This window comes from Micrasema longulum, unplaced genomic scaffold, assembly GCF_059751315.1.
Source record: "Micrasema longulum isolate JH-2025_06_02 unplaced genomic scaffold, ASM5975131v1 h1tg000700l, whole genome shotgun sequence".
NCBI classification, from domain to species: domain Eukaryota; kingdom Metazoa; phylum Arthropoda; class Insecta; order Trichoptera; family Brachycentridae; genus Micrasema; species Micrasema longulum.
The window spans coordinates 20,417-40,084 of NW_028277896.1; the positions used below are offsets into that span (position 1 = coordinate 20,417).

The window sequence follows — 19,668 nt, forward strand, 5'->3', positions numbered from 1 at the left end:
TTAGGGTTGTCACTTTCTTATGTTAATAATTAGTTTGAATTAAATTAAAACTATTACGAAGGTTTTGCACACATTAGGTATTTTAGATTTTCAAAAATTTTATCATTATTTTAGATATTTTATTTTAATTCTTCTTTGCCTTTCTTAATTCATTTGATAATGTGTTTTTATATTCCTTATATTGCTTTTTAATAGATTCTGGTGCATTTCTCATTTTTCGCATGGTATACAATTTGTTTCTATATTAGATCATTTTCGTTATATCTGGAGTTAACCAGCCTCAATTATTATCCACCCTCAAACGATATTTCTTCACTTTCGTAGCTATGAACTAAGATTCCGAAATAATTTATATTATTTTTAAATTGATGTCGTCGAGTTTTAACCTTCTTAGTTGTTCGTTGACTATATTCCTGAAACAGTTATTATTTCTCACAACATAGGTATAAGTATTTGCCATTTCGAAAAATGTGTGTACCTACCTGATATTAAAAAATGTCATTTGGGTAATTAAGACTAAGATTATTGGCATGCGTACTTAAATAAAATATTTCTTTACATAAACTAGATTTATGAATTTTTCTTAAGTTATCAACCAGATTTTGACAACCCTAAGGCCTATAAATTGCTTGTATGAAAACAAATAAAGGTTGGCGGGTAAATTTGCCCAATTGTTTTTAGACGAATATTTTATTGGTTAGCCATTGAAAATATGCTCAAACGACAATTTTGTCTTTGAATTAATAATTCAATAAAGTAGTTCTTAGACAAGAACGTCATATGAGCTACAGTTCAACAAAATATGGTTGCGGGCAAACATGGAGGAACATGCAGGTAATTTTGCCTGCCATCAAAATTTTTAATTGCTTGAAATCGCATTTAAATATGACTGAATTTACAATTGTAACCCAATTCAATGTTAACCAAGGTCATTCTTCGTAATTAAAAAGTAAAGCACAGCGTAACGTACATAATTGCGAAAAAGCGGGCAAAATTGGACGGTTTCGCGGTACCGGAAATGATTTGTCGGGAGTCATGAGTAGAGAAGAGGTTGTGAGGTGACGTCACAGCGCTGTGCGTTGGGTTCTAAATTTGGGCTTGTGTGGGCACGGCGCGCGCTCAGTTCAGTTGTATCTCTTACAACGCCAGTATTTCTGACTGGTGATTTCAATGTGAATCTCAACGATCCAAGAAATGATTGGCTGGTTCCATATATGCAACAAGAATACGATCTACAACTTGTACAAACTTCTGCGACTACACGTGCAAACATAACATCGAATTAACGTGTTACGTCAACTTGGTTAGAAGATTATGCCCTACGTTTCATATTTTAGTTACCATCGACCAAGTCTTCATATGTTGGCCATTAGTACTAATGATATATGTGTAGTATGGTTTAAGTTTTTTTAAATAAAGAGTGTAACGTATTTACTATATGTTTTAAATCTGACTGATTGTATTAAAGCTGTTCAGATTTACAAAATATTAAAATAGCATCTATATAGTTCTAGGCAGATACCATTATTTTTTTAAACTTATTGTATTGCACAAGTCACAGGAATGAATTTTTTTCAGAGCTTCATTTTATTTTTAAAATAAGGTACGTGACCGGGACAAAATGCCAAATCGGTCGGGACCAATGTGTAATACCGTGACAATCCCGCTGAAATCGGGACGTGTGGTAAGCCTATTTATAGGTAAAAGCAGTATAATATGTTCTTTTATGTTGTATTACAAGTATCTACGCCAGAGTAGGTATTTTTTAGATTTACGATAATATACCTGCTCATGAGTCAACCTAATAAATATCAAATAATCTAAAATAAAACAGCCAATACAATAAATATCACGTATCACAAATAATGACAACATGCCATAATATCATAATTTTATACATAGCTAGTAGTTTCCATAATAATATACATATTATAATATAGATAAGGCGGCCTCCGTGGTGTAGTGGTCAAGTCGCTTGATTCACGCACGGAAGGTTCCGGGTTCGATTCCCGGTGAGAACACAAAAAATAAAATGTGATATTTCTCAAGCCTGGGTACTTTGTGGTGTAATTCACCACTGTAATTAGGCCTCCTGGCCTATTGTGGTGCAAAAAAAATGTAAAATGTAAAAAAAAAAAAATGCTTTGTTGTAAGTTGTTAGTAAGAAATGAGCATAGGGTAGGATCATATGGAAAACAAAATATCTAAGATATTTTTACTTGAAAACAAAAGGTAAAAGTCGTAAAAGTATACAAAAAGGAAAGTACTTTTTTGAAACATTGTTTTCTTTCCTGAAATAAATGAAAGTTTTATGATGAATTACAGTAACAGTACTGAATAAAATTCAGTTTTATTACTCAGAAAAGACGATAGTTGCTTTGGAAATGAAATAAAGTAAAACATTTTTTATTCGAACGGGTCATCGCAAGTAAAGTCAACTAAATTATTGACGTATTTTAAAACGACTGATTTTAGAGACATAATGTTGTATATAATTTTATTTTCGTCATTCACGTCGTAGGTTATTATTTAGTACCTACCTAAGCTTGAGCAACCGACTTTTTTCGTTTCTAGTTTTTGGTTTTTCTTTGTGATTTGTCTCTTCATCTGGTCTCCGTCTCTGTCGTCTATGGATTCTGAATTTGACGTAGGATCGGGATGCATCGCTTGTTGTAATTTTTGTAAACGTGAAACGAAGGTTGGATCTTTACAATTCGACTTTATGCCATCCTGATAATATTTAGTTACTTAGTGTATCACACATTCTAATATAAAATTTAAGATGAGTTCGCGTCGCCGAGAAAAAAGTAGATCTCGTCATCGCGATAGAGATCGCGATAGGGATCGCGATCGTGACAGGGATCGTGAGCGACATAGATCCAAGAGGTATAATAAGTTATTGTTTATTACTGTAGAAGTTTTAACTAAGGGAAACCGTCCAATATTATTTTACGCTTCATGCTATGTAATGAATACGTTTTTTAGGGACAGAAGTCGTCACAGGAGTAGAGATAAGGAAAGAAAAAGTAAAGATCGTAAGAGATCCAAGGACCGAAGAAGCCGAAGCACAAGCAAGGATAGGAAATCTAAGGATAGGTTTGTTTCCCATTTTCACTGTTCGTCTTGTGTAAATACAGCACGGACGATATTGCATACTGCAATCCATAGGTATTGGAAAACTGTAGTACCTTTTTGGGAATATAAAGGGCTCGAGATAAGAAAATATAATATAAGAGTCGGGTTGTGGTCTCGTGGCGAGTGTCTCGGACTCACGGATCAAAGGTCCGTGGTTCGAATCCCACTCTACCCCAACTTGATTCCCATTTCCCATTAGTGAGTTATTTACATCTCGTTGAAAATGGCTCTCAAAATGAAATATTTGCGTAAATTACAAGAACAAAAATATTTATTTTTTCTATAAAAAAAAAAATAATAACAATACCTTAATAATAAAAAATCATGCCAGAAAAATAAATTGAAAGTAATTTTCAGACGCTTAAAAGTAGTTTTTGTCATATTGTTCAATTAAGTAATATTATTTGCGTGCTTCTTGCTAGCAGCAAAGAAGACCTGCAATTCTTGGTAGCTAATGTCTACGATTTATGCAAGAAAAGCAATTTGCTAATAAATTGAAAGTAATGATTTTTGAAAGGGATGAAAGTATAACTAAATGTGAGATCGGTGTGAACGGAGATATTCTAAATCAGGCAGAAGAATTTGTGTATCTGGGAAGTATGTTTACTAGGGATGGAAAGACTGAGAAAGATATTGAAAGGAGGGCGAGTGCTGGAAACAGGGTGAACGGTGCACTGAAATCTACCTTGGCATATAAATGTTTGTCTCGGGAGGAAAAACTAGCAGTTCACAATGAGCGACCATAATGGGTAGCGAAGTATGGAATTAGAAAAATAATTATGAAAGTTGGTTGAATGCTGTCAAAATGCAATCTCAGGAGAATGTGTCGCTCAAAACACATCTGAACAATTAAACATAACTGACCAGAAACAAACATAAGTTTAACTGACATTTATTGTATGAACCGCTAACTTGTGGGTATACTACCGTTTGACATAATTGAACTAGTTTGTAGAAACGACAGTTTATTTTGTTACATTTAAAAGTTGAGCCCCATACAATCATAATTTGTACCCGCTCAATGTCAAAACATGCTAAACATCAAAAAACATGGCTACACTGGAAACCAGAAATCTGTTGCCGGTTGCCACTACATAACGATGCTGTAATTTGATTATCGCAAACACCTAGTCACATTAACCCATGATGTTGCAAAGTTAATCATTTTTATTAATTTTTGCACACATTTTCGAGAAACCTCGCCGTACAATTTAATGCTTTCATTTTCATCACAGGACATTTTTTATATCCAATTTCCCGTAGCACTGAATTTCTTCATCTCACAATGTGTAAAATTGTATGATTCAGCCGCGATGGGACTCTAGCCCTCCTGGATCAGATGGTGGGCACCACTACCACGTCGACTGCTCGCGGCGTGGCCGTCACTCTCGCTAGACGCGTGGCTCACGTCGCCATGCTCGCCGCGCATGCCGCGCCACCCCCGCCCTCTTCGCCACCCTACCAAGGTAACTGTACCCGAAGTAATCACGCATTTCACAACATCTTTGAGATTTGCACTAGTTAGCTCTTAAAGATTTAAATTGAACGAAAATAAAAATACTGTTGTAAGTATAATGCATTTATATATAAAGCGTTTAATAATCTTAAACCAAAATATTTTATAAGTGAAATTGCTAGCTCAGCTTACTTAGGATGTAAGTTGAAGCATAGAATCGTAACGCGCTCTTAGGGTGATTTTTCACAAAAATGGCATTATGTAAATCAGTCTAATATTATTACGACAAGACCTTCGTCCACAACAGACGGTGTCGCCCAATTGATTAGATGGCCAACTGAAATTTGCGTCGCAGGTTCGAGTCCCCCCGGTTGCAAGAAACGATCCGAGAAATATTTTTCGTCGATTGGTCTAGGTGTTGTGGTGTATTTTTCATAACTTTCTTCCATTTTCTCTCTTTCCCACTTGCTGACAAGTCTTTGAAATAGAAGCTTAGCAGATTATTCATTTAAAAAACAACTTGGAGATGGCCCCTGCAACCGAGGTCGAAACAAGTTCATCTTATTTATTATTTTATTTGGAAAACCAACAGTTCTACATTCATATTTATAGTAAACAAACAGATATGTTGTATAAACTCAGAAACAAAAACAGATTTCCACAAAGTGTACCAAGTAGGTAAAGAAAATATAATACACATATTTTATGTATATAAATACATATAAGTTTACACATATAAAAATGTTATTTTCATGTATACATTTTTTTATAATCAAAGAAAATACTTTTAAAAAAAAAAATGAACATTTATTGCAAATGCGGAGGGATAAGAGAGAGATAAGGAGGGGAAGGGAGATGTACATATTTATTATTATAGTGTCTATTAAGCTACATAATGCATTTTTAGTGTCAATTTTAAATCCGATACAGTGATGTTCGGGTAGTCTATGTCTTTAAATTTGGTATTATACACTGAAAAAGTCATACGAAAAAGAGTTATTATTTATTATTATTTTTTTAAAGGAATAATCCGTTAAGCCTCTATTTAGAGGGTTGCCAGCAGGTAGGGAAGTGGGGATATGGAAGGAGGTAATGAAATATACACCACAACACCCAGACCAATTGAGAAAAAATCTTTCTCGGATTTTTTTCTTGCGACTGGCGGGAATCATTGGTCATGTAGAACAAATGGATTGCGAAAGAACGGTAAAATATGTATACATGGCGAAAATGAACGGTAACGTGAGACAAAGACGACCAAGGAAAACGTGGCATGATCGGATAAACCAAAATCTTAAGTCTGGTCATGTCAAAAGCAGACAGAACCGAAGGGGATGTATTTATGTGGAAGAAGCTAGGAATGTATGCCAGGATAGATGTGTGTGGGGGTCCATTCTTTCTGCCTACCCCTACGGGGAAATGGCGTGATGGTAGTGAACCTTAAAATCATTCTGTGACAATAGTACTCATATCATTTCAGTGACGAACTATGTAATGGAGTGTTACTGGCCACTGTATATCTTTTGTGGATAATACAGAAGCTTCACTATTTTGTAAGCAAAAATCTCGTTGATTTAAAAATCTTTGGTTGTACTTATATTAATAATTATACAGGGAAACTACAATAAGGTGAATGTACTGACCATGTGTACATTCGATTGATTACAAATTGACAATACTGCAGTGAGGTGTACAGTGAAAGCTTTTAAAGTTTCAATGTTTTGTTATTTTCGCAATTTAATTGTAAAGAACGTTAAAAAGTAAAGAGTGACAAATTATCGCTAAATAAGTTAAAAATTGTAGTGAATATGGAAAAATTAATAAAAACACTAGTCTTTATGAACAGTTTCGGGAAAGGAAAAATGTTTGAAAACAAGAAAATAATTTTTAGTTCATGAATGATATAGTTATGGCTTTTACTTTCAGACAATCCTAATGAGACTGCCGAGGAGAGAAAAGCTCGCCGACGCAAGTCTCGTTGGGCCGGCTCCGAACACGACAAGACCTTCATCCCCGGCATGCCGACTATACTCCCGCAAACTCTCACTCGAGAACAAGAGGAACAGTACCTGCGTAAGTTCCCCTCTCTCGCTCTTGTCCCTGATGATCCTTGCTTTATATTTCTTGCAGATAGTTTCTCTGTTCAATTACTACTGACATTGTTTATTTTCAGCTTTAGAATATTTTAATCAGAATAAATTAATCTTCATGTAGAATGCTTAAATTTTTTATTTTTCAGGATGATTTTCTATATAATATTTAATAATCCTAATTAATTATGATAATCTTCTATATTTAGGTTTTCAGTTATTATTAGGTCGGTGAAGTCTCGTTAAAGTAAAGTAGTTTTCAAAAGTGGACAGTTCAGGTACTTAACAATGTAAGTTTAATGCTATTATAACTGCGATGTGTAATGCTACTAGCATTTCGATTGTTAGTAGTGTTCTATCGTAATTTCAACATTTATTAACAACGATAAGAACACAATAATTTATGTTTCTGTGACTGCTGTTTCCCTTATTGTTAGGAACTTAAACATGTTTCTGCAATATAAAACAGTTGTTGCTAAGTTAAAAAATCACTATTAAATTAGTAAATTTAGTTTGGGTTTTTTAAAATTACAATTATAAATGTTTGAAATCATAGTAAAATGAATTTATTTATGAAATAACTTAAATCTATGAAATGACATACTCTCATAGCATCTCTAATATGTAAAATATGAGAATAACTCTTAGTATTTAAGGTTAGAAGTAAATAAAATAATTTTCTTATTAAAATTTTGGAAATTAATTTAATGGGTAATCAAGAGTAATTTTTTAATAATTTTTTTTTAATTTCCTTAAACAATAGTATTATAATTAAAATATGTTACGCATTACTGTTATGTAGATGCAATTTAATTTAAATACTCACAAATCTATCATTAAATAAAAATTGAATGTTAAAAATCCCTCTTTTTATTTGTAAAACAACTTTGTACATCCTAAATTGGATTTTTTTAATGAATTAAAAATTTGATGTTTTTTTATTTTTACAAATGTAACAAAGATACGTACAATATTTATTTATGAAATCACCGTTAAAATGTAATATGTACACAATTTATCTCAAGGAATGTAAAAACAGCTGTTCTGATATTTACTATAGATTTTTTTATTAAAATGAAGTAGTTATCTTTTTTTCTTCTTTATATATTCATTAAGCATTTGTATCGCAAGACATATATATTTGCCGGCTAGTAGTAAATTCATAGCTAATTTTTCCGGGGATTTGAAACATTCAATTTACGGGTTCAATAGGGAGATTGTGGTATTGAGATGTTTGGAGGGCGACTGTTGTCTAATGATTTGTGTTTTGGCTGGTGCCTAACCTTTGCTGGTTCCAGTTCAGCTGCAGATCGAGGAGGTGAGCCGCAAGCTGCGTTCCGGAGACCTCGGTATCCCACCCAACCCGGAGGAAAGGTCTGCTAGCGCGCCACCTACCTGCGCCCACTAATCACTCAGATAATCCCCTTCTCTCTCTTACTTACGGCGTTCCTACCTGCCAAACTGCTGTTAACTTTTTCATTTACAGCATTACCGCATAATAGAGTTCCCAATGTTCATGTTTATTCTGCAGCAGTTACCAGGCGTCGCTCCATTTATTATATCTAGAGACTGGCTTACTCCCCGCCTACCGACCTTACCTGACCTTTATTGCATTTAATGTTTCTTTTTAGCATTCTCTTATACAAATATTGGGAAATAAATCTTTTAAAGCCAACTGTAAAAATAATCTACATAACTGAAGAACTGCTTATTTTAATTTCATTTTATAAATTACCTTAAATTGGGTTTTGGAGAAATTTCTCCTATTAATAAAAGGTATTTCCCCAAGTAATTAAGAATTAATCAAATATGTCTCTAATTCAGTTTTGAAAGCAAAACAAAACAAATTCAGTGCATTTATTGTTTTCTGTGTGGTAAATGGTAGATCAAATAAAATATTCTTTATGGTTTCTGCATATTGTAAAAATTGAGAAATTTAAATCTATAAATTTCTAAAAATCTTATTTACATTTAGCCTTTAGCACTCACAAATTGAACACAAAAACTTTGTATTAATACGAAGACAGTCAACTAGTTGCTGATATAAACATGATTTGTGGGTAAAAAGTACACTTTAACAAGTTCTTGTGTTAAGATTTGACTATTTCAATGATCGGTATTGACAAACACTTTGCGCCTGAGTATTTGTCTGTATTTACCAAAATCAACACAAAGGTTTACTGAATCTTCCCCCAATAAACATTAATTTGTCATTATGGATCTCAAGAAAGAAGGTACATTTTATATTATAAATGCTTCAAGATCTCTTTTATTAGACTGAAAACATTTTGTTATAGAATCCCATTAATAATATAATATTATGTTGAAATCAACCAGTACTAATTAAAGTTTTGTATATTTATTTCGTAATACACATTCATTGCTCATATATTGTAAAAAAGGGCGAGTGCCTTTCTTTGTCGATTTCCTTTTCTACAAAAGCAACTTTGGTTCCTAACAATGATTCATTTGGTATCTCGACTTCATCATTTAAGTAGACAGATTATTTTATCAAACTACGTATTTACTATTAATTGTTGCAGATTCTTCAAGTAATATTTGCATTACTATATTTATCCAAATATTTCGATTTTGAAGTAATTTTTAACTACGTTGTTTCTAATAACTATGCTACAAAAAGTTGTGGTAGATAGGAGTTGGAACTCCCGATTTGGATTTGGAGTCTACAACTTTACTTTATTGTATAAACAGTGATGTCAGCAATGAATGTGTTAAAATTCATATTTTCTATGTAGTTAAGTAACCAAAGATGTTTTAATCGAAGGAATATGGTATACATAATATTAATATTAAAATAAAACGATTAAAAAAACTCGCATATAAATGTTTCAAAACAAAAAATAAATGAGTCAATGATAGACAATAACTGTCGAAATTGGATCTTTAGTGACACATGTTTTATTGTTTTGTGTCTCGTACCGAGAGTGATACTATACAGCGTGTTTGTTAAACCCTGTCACATCCAAAACCACAATGATCGAAAACATTTTTAAAAAAAATTGTTTTTGACCTAAAAAATTTTCTTAATATACAATATGTCTTCTTGCTCATACCGATCATTGTGGTTTAGTATATGACAGGGTTTAACAAACTCCCTGTATGCATAATATTTTTATTGTTTACATAGAAAAATTTAATGACATTGACCACTTCACAACTAGCAGTTGGAATGTTTTAGTGGGTAAATACAAAACCTCCTCCCCTAGGTCACTTAAGTGAAGACATCGTCGAGTCAATGCCTAAAATTTTTGAACATCAGTTTAGGAATGTGAAATAGCAATTACAGTCAAACTTTGTTATTACGAGGAAGACGGGACCAACTGAATTTGCTCGTTATAAGCGTTACTCGTTATACCAGAGAAAGGTTTTTAAAATCCAATCGCATTGCATATTGTCACCATTGAAAATTATAATAAATGCTTACAAACATACCACTTTTTAAATTTCAAATTCAGATAAAAAAACATTCATATTTTTTCACAATGTGAAAAGAAATAGAGAAAACTTTTTACACGCTTCAACATATTTCGCGCCACGTTCTATTTAACAAATAATTGCCACTTTTTCGCAAATTGAAACACTTCCGCTTGTTAGTAGTAATGTTTACATTTCAAAGGTTAGGTTTTAACTTATCACATCACCCACTCATAATTTTCATTATGCATTGACCATAGAACATTTAAAAAAAACATACAAACCCCCGAAACAAGGATGTCATTCAGAAACTACAAAAGAAATTGTAACATAGTATCATAAATGTAAACCGATCCCAACGCACAGGGGCATCGGCATCATTCAAATAGATATGATTAAACTTAATGTCTCCAAATGATGTTTTTGTGATTTTGGTATTGACACAGTATTTACATGCAAATAACTTTAGTAGTATATCCCGTTGATTGAACCATCCATGCCTGCATGGGCCGGGTGGGGAAGTATGATAACTGTGGTTGTGCTGTCGACAGGTCTCCCTCCCCTGAGCCAATCTACTCGTCAGACGGGAAGCGCCTAAACATGCGCGAGTATCGCACGCGCCGCAAGCTCGAGGAGACACGCCATGCTCTCGTCCAGAGGATGCTCACAATCAACCCGGAGTTTAAGCCGCCTAACGATTACAAGTCAGTATTTATTGTTCCATTAACTTATTTTAGGAAAATATTCAAGTTTGTCATTAAAAATTATTGGTGGAAGATCATTGTGATTTATTATAGAATTAAACATACTTAAATCCACAAATTTGGAATTACAAGTGACCTTTTCTCTGCTTCCGCGACATGTTCAATGCTAGTATTTTCGTTAAAATAATCATATTATTTTTAAAAAATCAGTTAGGATAAAGCATTTAAAATTGTAGCGCCTAATTGCTAAACCCCCTAAAATGGTTTTTTTAGTAAATTGAGTTGAATATGGAGTTCTATAAATATTTTTGTGAGCTACATATGTACTTATCATCTCATTTCTGGCAAAACTCACTTAAATACATCGATTTTTACATGTTGAAAATTGACCTTAATTACAAAACACCCTAAAACAGGCAGAATATAAGTTGCAGACCCCCCTAAAATGTAATCAACCAATCACAACGCTTGTAGATGATCATTTGAACTAAAATCCAATATGGCGTCCAAAACTTCATTCTATTGAAATCAAGCAAAAACAAGCAATGTTCATTTCAAAAGCCTATAAAATCAAATGTCACTCGTAAAGTCCCTTAAAACAAATTAAAAATATTTTTAAATTAATTATCTCTAAAATGTATAAAAAAAACATCACATGATTGTCTTTTAAAAATACGCTGATGAAAAACAATAGGTTTTATATGTGAACTTACAAAATAAACATGTTTTTCATTCATAACTGAAAAACATCTAAAATCGTTTTAGGGGGTTTAGCAATTAGACGCTACAATTATCATCACATCATATATTATGACTTAGTAAAAAGATGCTTTTGACGAAAATACTTGCATTCAATTACTATTATCAATAATATTTTGAGCATGTTTAAATGTTTGCAGACAAAGATAATCTTTGTGGGTTCACACAATTCAATACGCAAGATTTTGATATTTTTAGATGTCACTCAAATTAAAGTAAAACCCCTGTTTTACGTTTTTAAAGGAAGCAACAAAAAAAGTGTAAAACTGAGGAAAACTTTAAAGTGAGGAAATGAAAAATGTATGGGAAAAAATCAATTTCTAATGAAATTATATTTTAATAAATATAATTATTGTACAAGACTCAACTAAATTTACTGCAGAAAAATTGTAAGAACTGTCATGATTGGGGATTATTCATATTTACCAATGATATGCATAATTAAAAATATTTTGTATTTTTTCAAACAAAACTGCAATGTGTTATTTTTTATTGAATTAAAAAAAATACGTGCATAAATAATTTTATCTGGGTACTTAACCTTAAAAACACGAAAATAAAAATTTGAATTTTCATAAAATGCATATAACGATTTTTCCCTAAATATTGGGAAATTTCATTTATATGGTATCACTTTTTTTAGTATGGCACCACAAAATTTCAACTGTCATTTATTTACATCGTGGAATGTTTCATGCTCTTTTCACATTATGTTTATAACATTAAATAATATTTATATTGCCATTTTTTTTCAATTTTCTGCATCGTAAATTATTGATGTAAAAACTTTATTCTTCCTAAACATGCGTCAACTGCACGTCACTATTTAGTAAAACGTCAAAATTAGACACTTAAACAAAATGGTCAATTACACTGCACCTACTTTGAATTTAGTTTAAGACAATAATTTACACATTTTTTTATTTACCTCTATTTTATTCTCCATTCACGCGGCGGCGCGCGGCTCGTCTTTTGACAGATCGAATGAGTTATGAAAAAAATTCGACGTAAAACCGGGGTTATGGAAAACGTAAAAAACGCTAATTGGGGGGAAAATTGAATGAGAATGTATGGAAGAAAAATGGGACCTAAATATTTCGGTGTAAAAAGCGGGAAAACGTAAAAACGAGGTTTTACTGTATGTCAACTGATTTTGTTTGTGAGATGTATGCTTAGTCTTATGTCTTGCATATTAATTTATGTGTCTGTATGTTTGCAGGCCTCCCATCATACGCGTACACGACAAGGTGATGATCCCACAGGAGCAGCACCCTTACCTCAACTTCGTGGGACTCCTCATCGGGCCTCGGGGAAACACCCTCAAGTGTATGTGTCCAGCAACGTACACCTATGTTATTGGGAAAAACTGATCACAAGAGAGTTCTCCAGATTATTATTAATATATAGTATCATTAATATGTACACTGGCAATATACATATGGATATATATTTTTTGGCAGTTCATCCCATGTACCCTTTGATGTTTGATTTTTTTGACGTATTTTTTTATTGATAACAAAAAGGAAAAATATGTTATTTTATTTTGAAAAACATTTGAGTATATTTTGTTGAAATTAAAAATACTCACTTAACGTAATGATACAAAACGATATATCGAAACAAGTATCAAAATACCTATTTACCAGTTATAACATCTTTTTTACGTTTATCCAAACGGTTTTTACTAAATCACAGCTTTATCTGCTGTCTTCGGGCGCACGGAGCACGGTATACAAATATAACTATTTTTGAAAAACGCAAAACATACCAATACAAAAAATTTCTTTGTATTTTTTGCAGTGTCGGGGAGGCATCTGCAAAACAGTGACAGGAAAACGATGTTCAAACTCCTATTTAACAAAATTCTCTGTCCTCACAATTTATCTAGACCGAAACAAAAAAAATTATAATGTTTACATATATATCTAATTTGGACTAAATACAATAATTGATATCAAACTTTCGATTGTGACCATTTAATCTGTTTATCAAGAACTCAAATCTAGCAATAGCAAAGCATTGCCGGGTTCAGCTCGTAAAATATAAAGCTAGAGGTGAATATAAGGAAAACATGCACCGTGTAATATTTGAAATATTATGTTGTAGCTATGGAAAAAGAGACGGGAGCCAAGATTATCATCCGGGGAAAAGGGTCAGTTAAGGAGGGCAAAGTCGGACGTAAGGACGGGCAACCTCTTCCCGGAGAGGATGAGCCACTGCACGCCTACATCACCGCCACTAACCCCGAGTGCGTGAAGAAAGCTGTGGACAAGGTACTATGCCTAATGAAAAGGCCTAGAAAATACTAATTAAGTATCCTGAAATATGCTCAAAATGATTGAACACCCTGTTTTAGGGACTTGTGAAGCAACTTTTACACTATAATTAACGAGGAAATTATTATTTTGTCCTCATACTCTCGCAAACAATTTTTAATTCATATTTACTACTTTCAATGACCTTACCACTCTTAATATACCCCAGTCTGTATGAAAATTTTGAAAACGGCTGAAATTGCTGACTTGACTTCTTCATCACTTGTAAATTTCTTTCCTAGAAGATTTTTTAAATTTGGGAATAAATAATTTTACATTTTTTTTTGCACCACAACAGGCCAGGACCAGGCCAGTGGTGAATTACACCACAGAGCACCCAGGCTTGAGAAAAATCACATTTTAATTTTTGTGTTCTCACCGGGAATCGAACCCGGAACCTTCCGTGCGTGAGTCAAGCGTCTTGACCACTACACCACGGAGGCCGCCATAATGATCGGACGGGGCCAAGTCTGGACTGCAGACAAGGCGGTTTAATATTTTGAAGCCACATTCGTGAAGAGCAGTCATTGCGACGTTGCTCTTGTGCACGAATGTGTTGTCCTGGAAAAGCAAGACACCTTCGGTCAATTTTCGCTCCAGTAGATTAGCGTAGTAGGTTCGGTTATAGTGACACCATAATATATTCTATATCCCAAAAAACAGTAGCCATGACCTTTCCGGCCGATTGTGATCCCAGAAACATCATGGGGGGGGGGGGGGGTAGTGTACCCTTATTATGCCACGTACAAAATTAAAAAAGAAAAGGAGACAACAAAAGATCTAGATGATTATCTAATATTTGTAATATACTTTCAGATTAAGGAGGTAATTCGTCAGGGAGTGGAAGTGCCAGAAGGACAGAATGATCTGCGTCGCATGCAACTCCGGGAACTTGCTCAGCTTAATGGAACACTTCGCGAGGGTGATGCTCGCGGTCGCTGTTCCAACTGTGGAGCTACCGACCACAAGAGTTGGATGGTTAGTAAATCTTTCATATTTATTTATCATTTTTTTATTTTCATTTTGTTTTTTTTAAATTTTCAAGATTGGTATATTTATGAAAAGTTAACTATAAATACATGTAACACGAAGAGAAAAAAACAATAGATAATTTAAATATTAGGTGTAGAGACATTCAATGACTTGCTGACTCAAATAATTGCTCCAAAATAAAATCCATGTCTGTTGGGAGTTAGAAGAAAATGAAATTTATCAAAAATAACTTGAGAAAATCTTATCTAGTAGTAATTATTCTATTAATAGGTCAATTTTCTTCTGAATTTGGCTTCTGTATATAAAAATTAAGTAACAAATTTATTATTTTACTACAGCTGTCTTTTATTCATTTCAGAAATTGGTCTCAAATTTTCTTTATGGTGCATGTATCTAAAAACATAAATTACATTATGCTACATAGTAGCAAGATTGAATTTTATGATATTTAAAAAAATATTTTATATGCTAACATACCGCAATAAAGTAGCAAAATTAGTTGATTTGTTTTGCCTATTTCAAGTTCTATCAAATGCTGATTATTATTTAAATTTAAAATTTTGCCAAAGAAAAAAAAACATTTGCGTATGACATGTTAAGCACATGGGATTATTAATTTTATTTGACATTGCAAACAAGCATCACGAAGCGTACACAACAGTCAGCTAATTCATAACGGTGTCAACTCCTCAATGAGTCAGGGTAAGTGCCAGGTATGCAATGACAAGAATTGCACATGGAACTTGCTTTCTGGATATACCTCATATATCAAGTCTTGTATTCTACATAGACACATTGAAATCATAGCCACACAAGTGTCAATGATTTTATGCTGGTTTATTACTTCCATTGTTATATCTAACTCAGATCTTATGTCGCAGTGTCCAGACAAACCTAACGTGACCAACACCATAGTGTGCTCAGCGTGTGGTGGGGCCGGACATATTGCGGGAGACTGTCGCAGCAAGCGGCCGGGCCAGGGGGGACCGACCCCCGTGCAAGCGCGGGCCAAGATAGACGCGGAGTACCTCTCCCTCATGGCGGAGCTGGGGGAGGGGCCTCTGCCCGACAGCAAGCTGCCGCAGCAGCCTGGGCGCCGCCCCTTCGGGGACTCCCGTGGCCCACCCAAGGCCATCATGGCGCCGATGCTCCCGGCCAGTCTGCCACCCCCGCCGCCACCCGCGCCCGCGCCCTGGCTCGCCGCGCAGCCACCGCCCCCCGGCAGCCCCGGCATCAACAGCCAGATCCCCCCTCTCATGGGCCCCCCTGGCTTCGGGCCGCCGCAGATGATGTCCCTGATGGGGCGGCAGATGGGCGCCATGTGTCCGCCCGGTACCAACATGGGGCCACTCGGTAACCACATGGGTCCACCCGGCACGAATATGGGGCCACCGGGACCTCCTAATACAAACATAGGTCCACCGGGTACCAACATGGGACCGCCTGGAACGAACATGGGACCTCCGGGAACTAACATGGGGCCGCCGGGGATCAATATGGGACCGCCTGGAACTAGCATGGGGCCACCAGGCACTAACATGGGGCCGCCCGGGAGCAACATGGGGCCACCAGGAACAAGCATGGGACCACCGGGGACCAACATGGGGATGCACAACAACATGGGCTCCATGATGGGTCCCCCTGGAACTAATATGGGAATGGGACAAGATCAGGTATGTAGTATATAATATAATTTCGGAACACTCAACTTTTACTGTCATAAATATTTTCCTTTGCTGGCCTCTATAGTGTAATAGCTAAGACGCTTGACACACACGAAAGGTTCCGGATTCGATTCCCGATGAAAAAACAAATATTCATTTAGATTTTTCTCAAGCTTGGGTGTTTTTTGCTGCAATTCACCACTGTAATTGGGCCTCCTGGCCTGTTGTGGCGCTACAAAACAAAAATAAACAACATACCCTCTAATGGTGCGCGAGGAACATCAAAATATTATTGATCAAATCTATCCAAGAAGTATAAAAATTTAATAGTTGTTTTAGGTGTTGCCTAGTGGGATTACTGAATAAGCATCATATGTTGTTTGATCCGCCATTTCTTATAAATTTTCAGTGATTTTTTCATCAGTAAAATGATTCTAGAGAGCAATATTCTTTTCATATTTTTTTTTTAAAGGAATAACCCGCAAACCTCTTTGGTATGGAAGGATGTTATAAAAAATAAACCACAATATCCCATACCAATTGAGAGTAAAATCTTTCTTGGAATTTTTTTCTTACAAATTGCAGGAATCGAACCCGCGACGCCAGTTTCTCGTCTAACTAACTGCGCCACGACGCCTGTCATTAATTTCTTCTACTGAACATCGTTCCAAATTTGGAACACAATGTGATGCCATTTTCCTTCAATATCACTTACTTTTCATATAATTTGATGGTTTGGGTTAACAATATGAAGTGTAGTATGAAGTTAAGATCAGAAATTTATTTGAGATACATTTTTATTTTAATTTTGAACTCAATTTTTATAAAAAAACTTTTTTTTCTAATTTGTATCAACAAAACAGTATGATGCATGCAAAATTATTTGCCATTGCGATATTTGATTATGTACACTTAAAGTATCCTGTTCAAAACTGTTATACTTTATGCCTTAAGACAAAACGCTATTACTTTGCTTTTTGTACAACAAACTTAGTTTTGCCTATAATAATACTTTTTAAGGTACAAGTCACTATTAACTGATTGTGTAGGGGAGTTTTCTGAAGTTTCTTAATATTTTAATCCTTCAACATACAGTTTTGGGTGCTGTCTCAGGATGAAAAAGGTGAAGCATATTGACTTCTCATATTTCCTTTTTTCATGCTGTTAGAGGCAATTTTGATACTCGTTAAATGTACATATTTGTTTTCCTAGTAGTACTTTGGAATTATAAGACGTTAACCAATTTTATTATTGAAATGAGTAAATTTTTCCTAACTCATATCTCTTCACCCAACTTCCGTTAGACCTCATTGAGTGGAACTGAACTCATTTTCTCAATTTTTGTGACATGTACCTCTTTACGTTTTATTTATGTTAGTGTAGTGTTTGTAGGGGGTGACTGATTAATGTGTATTTGTAGAATGACAAGAGGTTCAACATGTGTCCTCCCCCCGGTATGGGCTGGCGTCCTCCCCCCCTGCCCCCCGCCGGCCCCTGGGGCGCTGCCCCCCCTCCGCCACCGCCGCCCCCGACCTAGTCATCATTCTGTGCTCATCCAACAATGACTAATATAAAACCATCATAGTATTTTGGACATTTTATTTTACATCCTATCCATTATAGATTAAAGTACATATTTATAAATATTTGATCTTATCTCGGTTATCGAGGATAAATATTATTTTCACTTATGTGCCATGTAAAAAATATACATTTCAGCCGACAACTCCATTGCCACAATACAATTTGTACAAATTTGAGTTTGCAGTATGTATTACGTGCCCCAATATGGTTCGTGCAATAAACTAGATAATAAAAATAATCCAAATGTGACAATACCGCTATTCCTTGTAAAGGAAGCTTTCAAAATCATCACTAATTGTAAATCGAACTATGATTTGTTAATTAATAATATAATGTTTTATTCTAAAAAGTAAATGCCACTTTAATTATAATTAATGTGCAACAATGTGGTTCAATATCTATAGTAAAAATGCCAAGTTACATTTTATTGCATTCATAATTTATACAAAAACATTGGAGTGTTGAAAAGATTGAGTTATTCACAAACATGTTTTCATTGAAATGACAAAAGACAACATTACTTGGTCAAGTTACTCATCAACATTATTTTCACAGAGGATCGAGTACCTACATCACACATCAGGGTTACTGGTTACTGGTTACCGGTTACTACTACAGCTAAATAGTATACCTAGACTGAATGACGATCCAGATTTACAATGAATTTCTTTCTTTTCAACACCAAACATAGTATTTGTTAGTCTCTTCACTAAGTCCCATATCGGGGGTTAAGGGTCATAAGGGCGAAACTACAAAAACACAGTTTTGACATAAATGATAAAACAGTTTTCAAAAAATAATACTGTCTTTTAAGGGTAACAAATAAAGAAAATAAAAAATACAGTTAATAGAGCATAAAATGTTTTAGAGACAAAAATATGAAACTACGCTTTCGTCTATATGACCCTAACTTGCGCTTACATTAGTAAATTAACAAAATGATGTAAAAGGTGTTTTATTCTTCTGACTTTAAACTAAACGCTTCATTTGTAGTTTCACACAAATTTATCTAGGTAACTACTTATCGGATGAGTTTCATCTTTTTGTCACTAACAGGATATTTTGTTTGGATATCAGATTAGTACTTAACACAAAACAGCATTTTTTGTAGTTTCGCCCTTATGACCCTAAGCCCCCGATATGTAACTATACTTGTGTTTTTACAACGGCAGAATAGTTCTATACATAGTACGTATTTTGTTTGTAAGTATCACACATCACGTATATACATACCGTGGAAAACTTGAAAACAGTTGAAATTCAATTACTAGAATCTATCTGGTGATTCTAGTCAATCTACCCTAACCAACCATCCTGAACATAATATATATATATATGGAGGTGAAGAAGCTGACAAAAATATAAAGTAACATTGAAAACTATTGTTTATAAAATAAAATCTTGACCTTAGTAAATCGAAAATCAACTGCCGATTTGAATCAAATTACAAAAAAAATACTGTAATTATTATATTTATATTGTTGCTAGAAATTCTTAAAATATTAATACATTATTGCTTAAACATCTTAATAC

The 19,668-nt window shown here is 34.3% G+C and overlaps 1 protein-coding gene across 3 annotated transcripts; it reads left to right on the forward strand.

Annotated features, from left to right (window-relative positions):
- The first annotated feature begins 2,631 nt into the window (after positions 1-2,631).
- Positions 2,632-18,138, forward strand: SF1 (splicing factor 1). Of its 3 annotated transcripts, none has more exons than XM_088229732.1 (11): positions 2,632-2,886; positions 2,986-3,096; positions 4,444-4,601; positions 6,518-6,664; positions 7,980-8,055; positions 10,668-10,820; positions 12,799-12,905; positions 13,686-13,852; positions 14,711-14,872; positions 15,769-16,560; positions 17,972-18,138. In XM_088229732.1, the coding sequence occupies exons 1-11, from the start codon at positions 2,783-2,785 to the stop codon at positions 18,086-18,088; spliced, it is 2,094 nt and encodes a 697-aa protein (XP_088085858.1). In that variant the 5' UTR covers positions 2,632-2,782; the 3' UTR covers positions 18,089-18,138. The 3 variants fall into 3 exon arrangements, with proteins under 3 accessions (XP_088085858.1, XP_088085859.1, XP_088085860.1); XM_088229733.1 differs by having other exon boundaries at positions 2,992-3,096; XM_088229734.1 differs by lacking the exon at positions 7,980-8,055.
- The last annotated feature ends 1,530 nt before the right edge of the window (positions 18,139-19,668 follow it).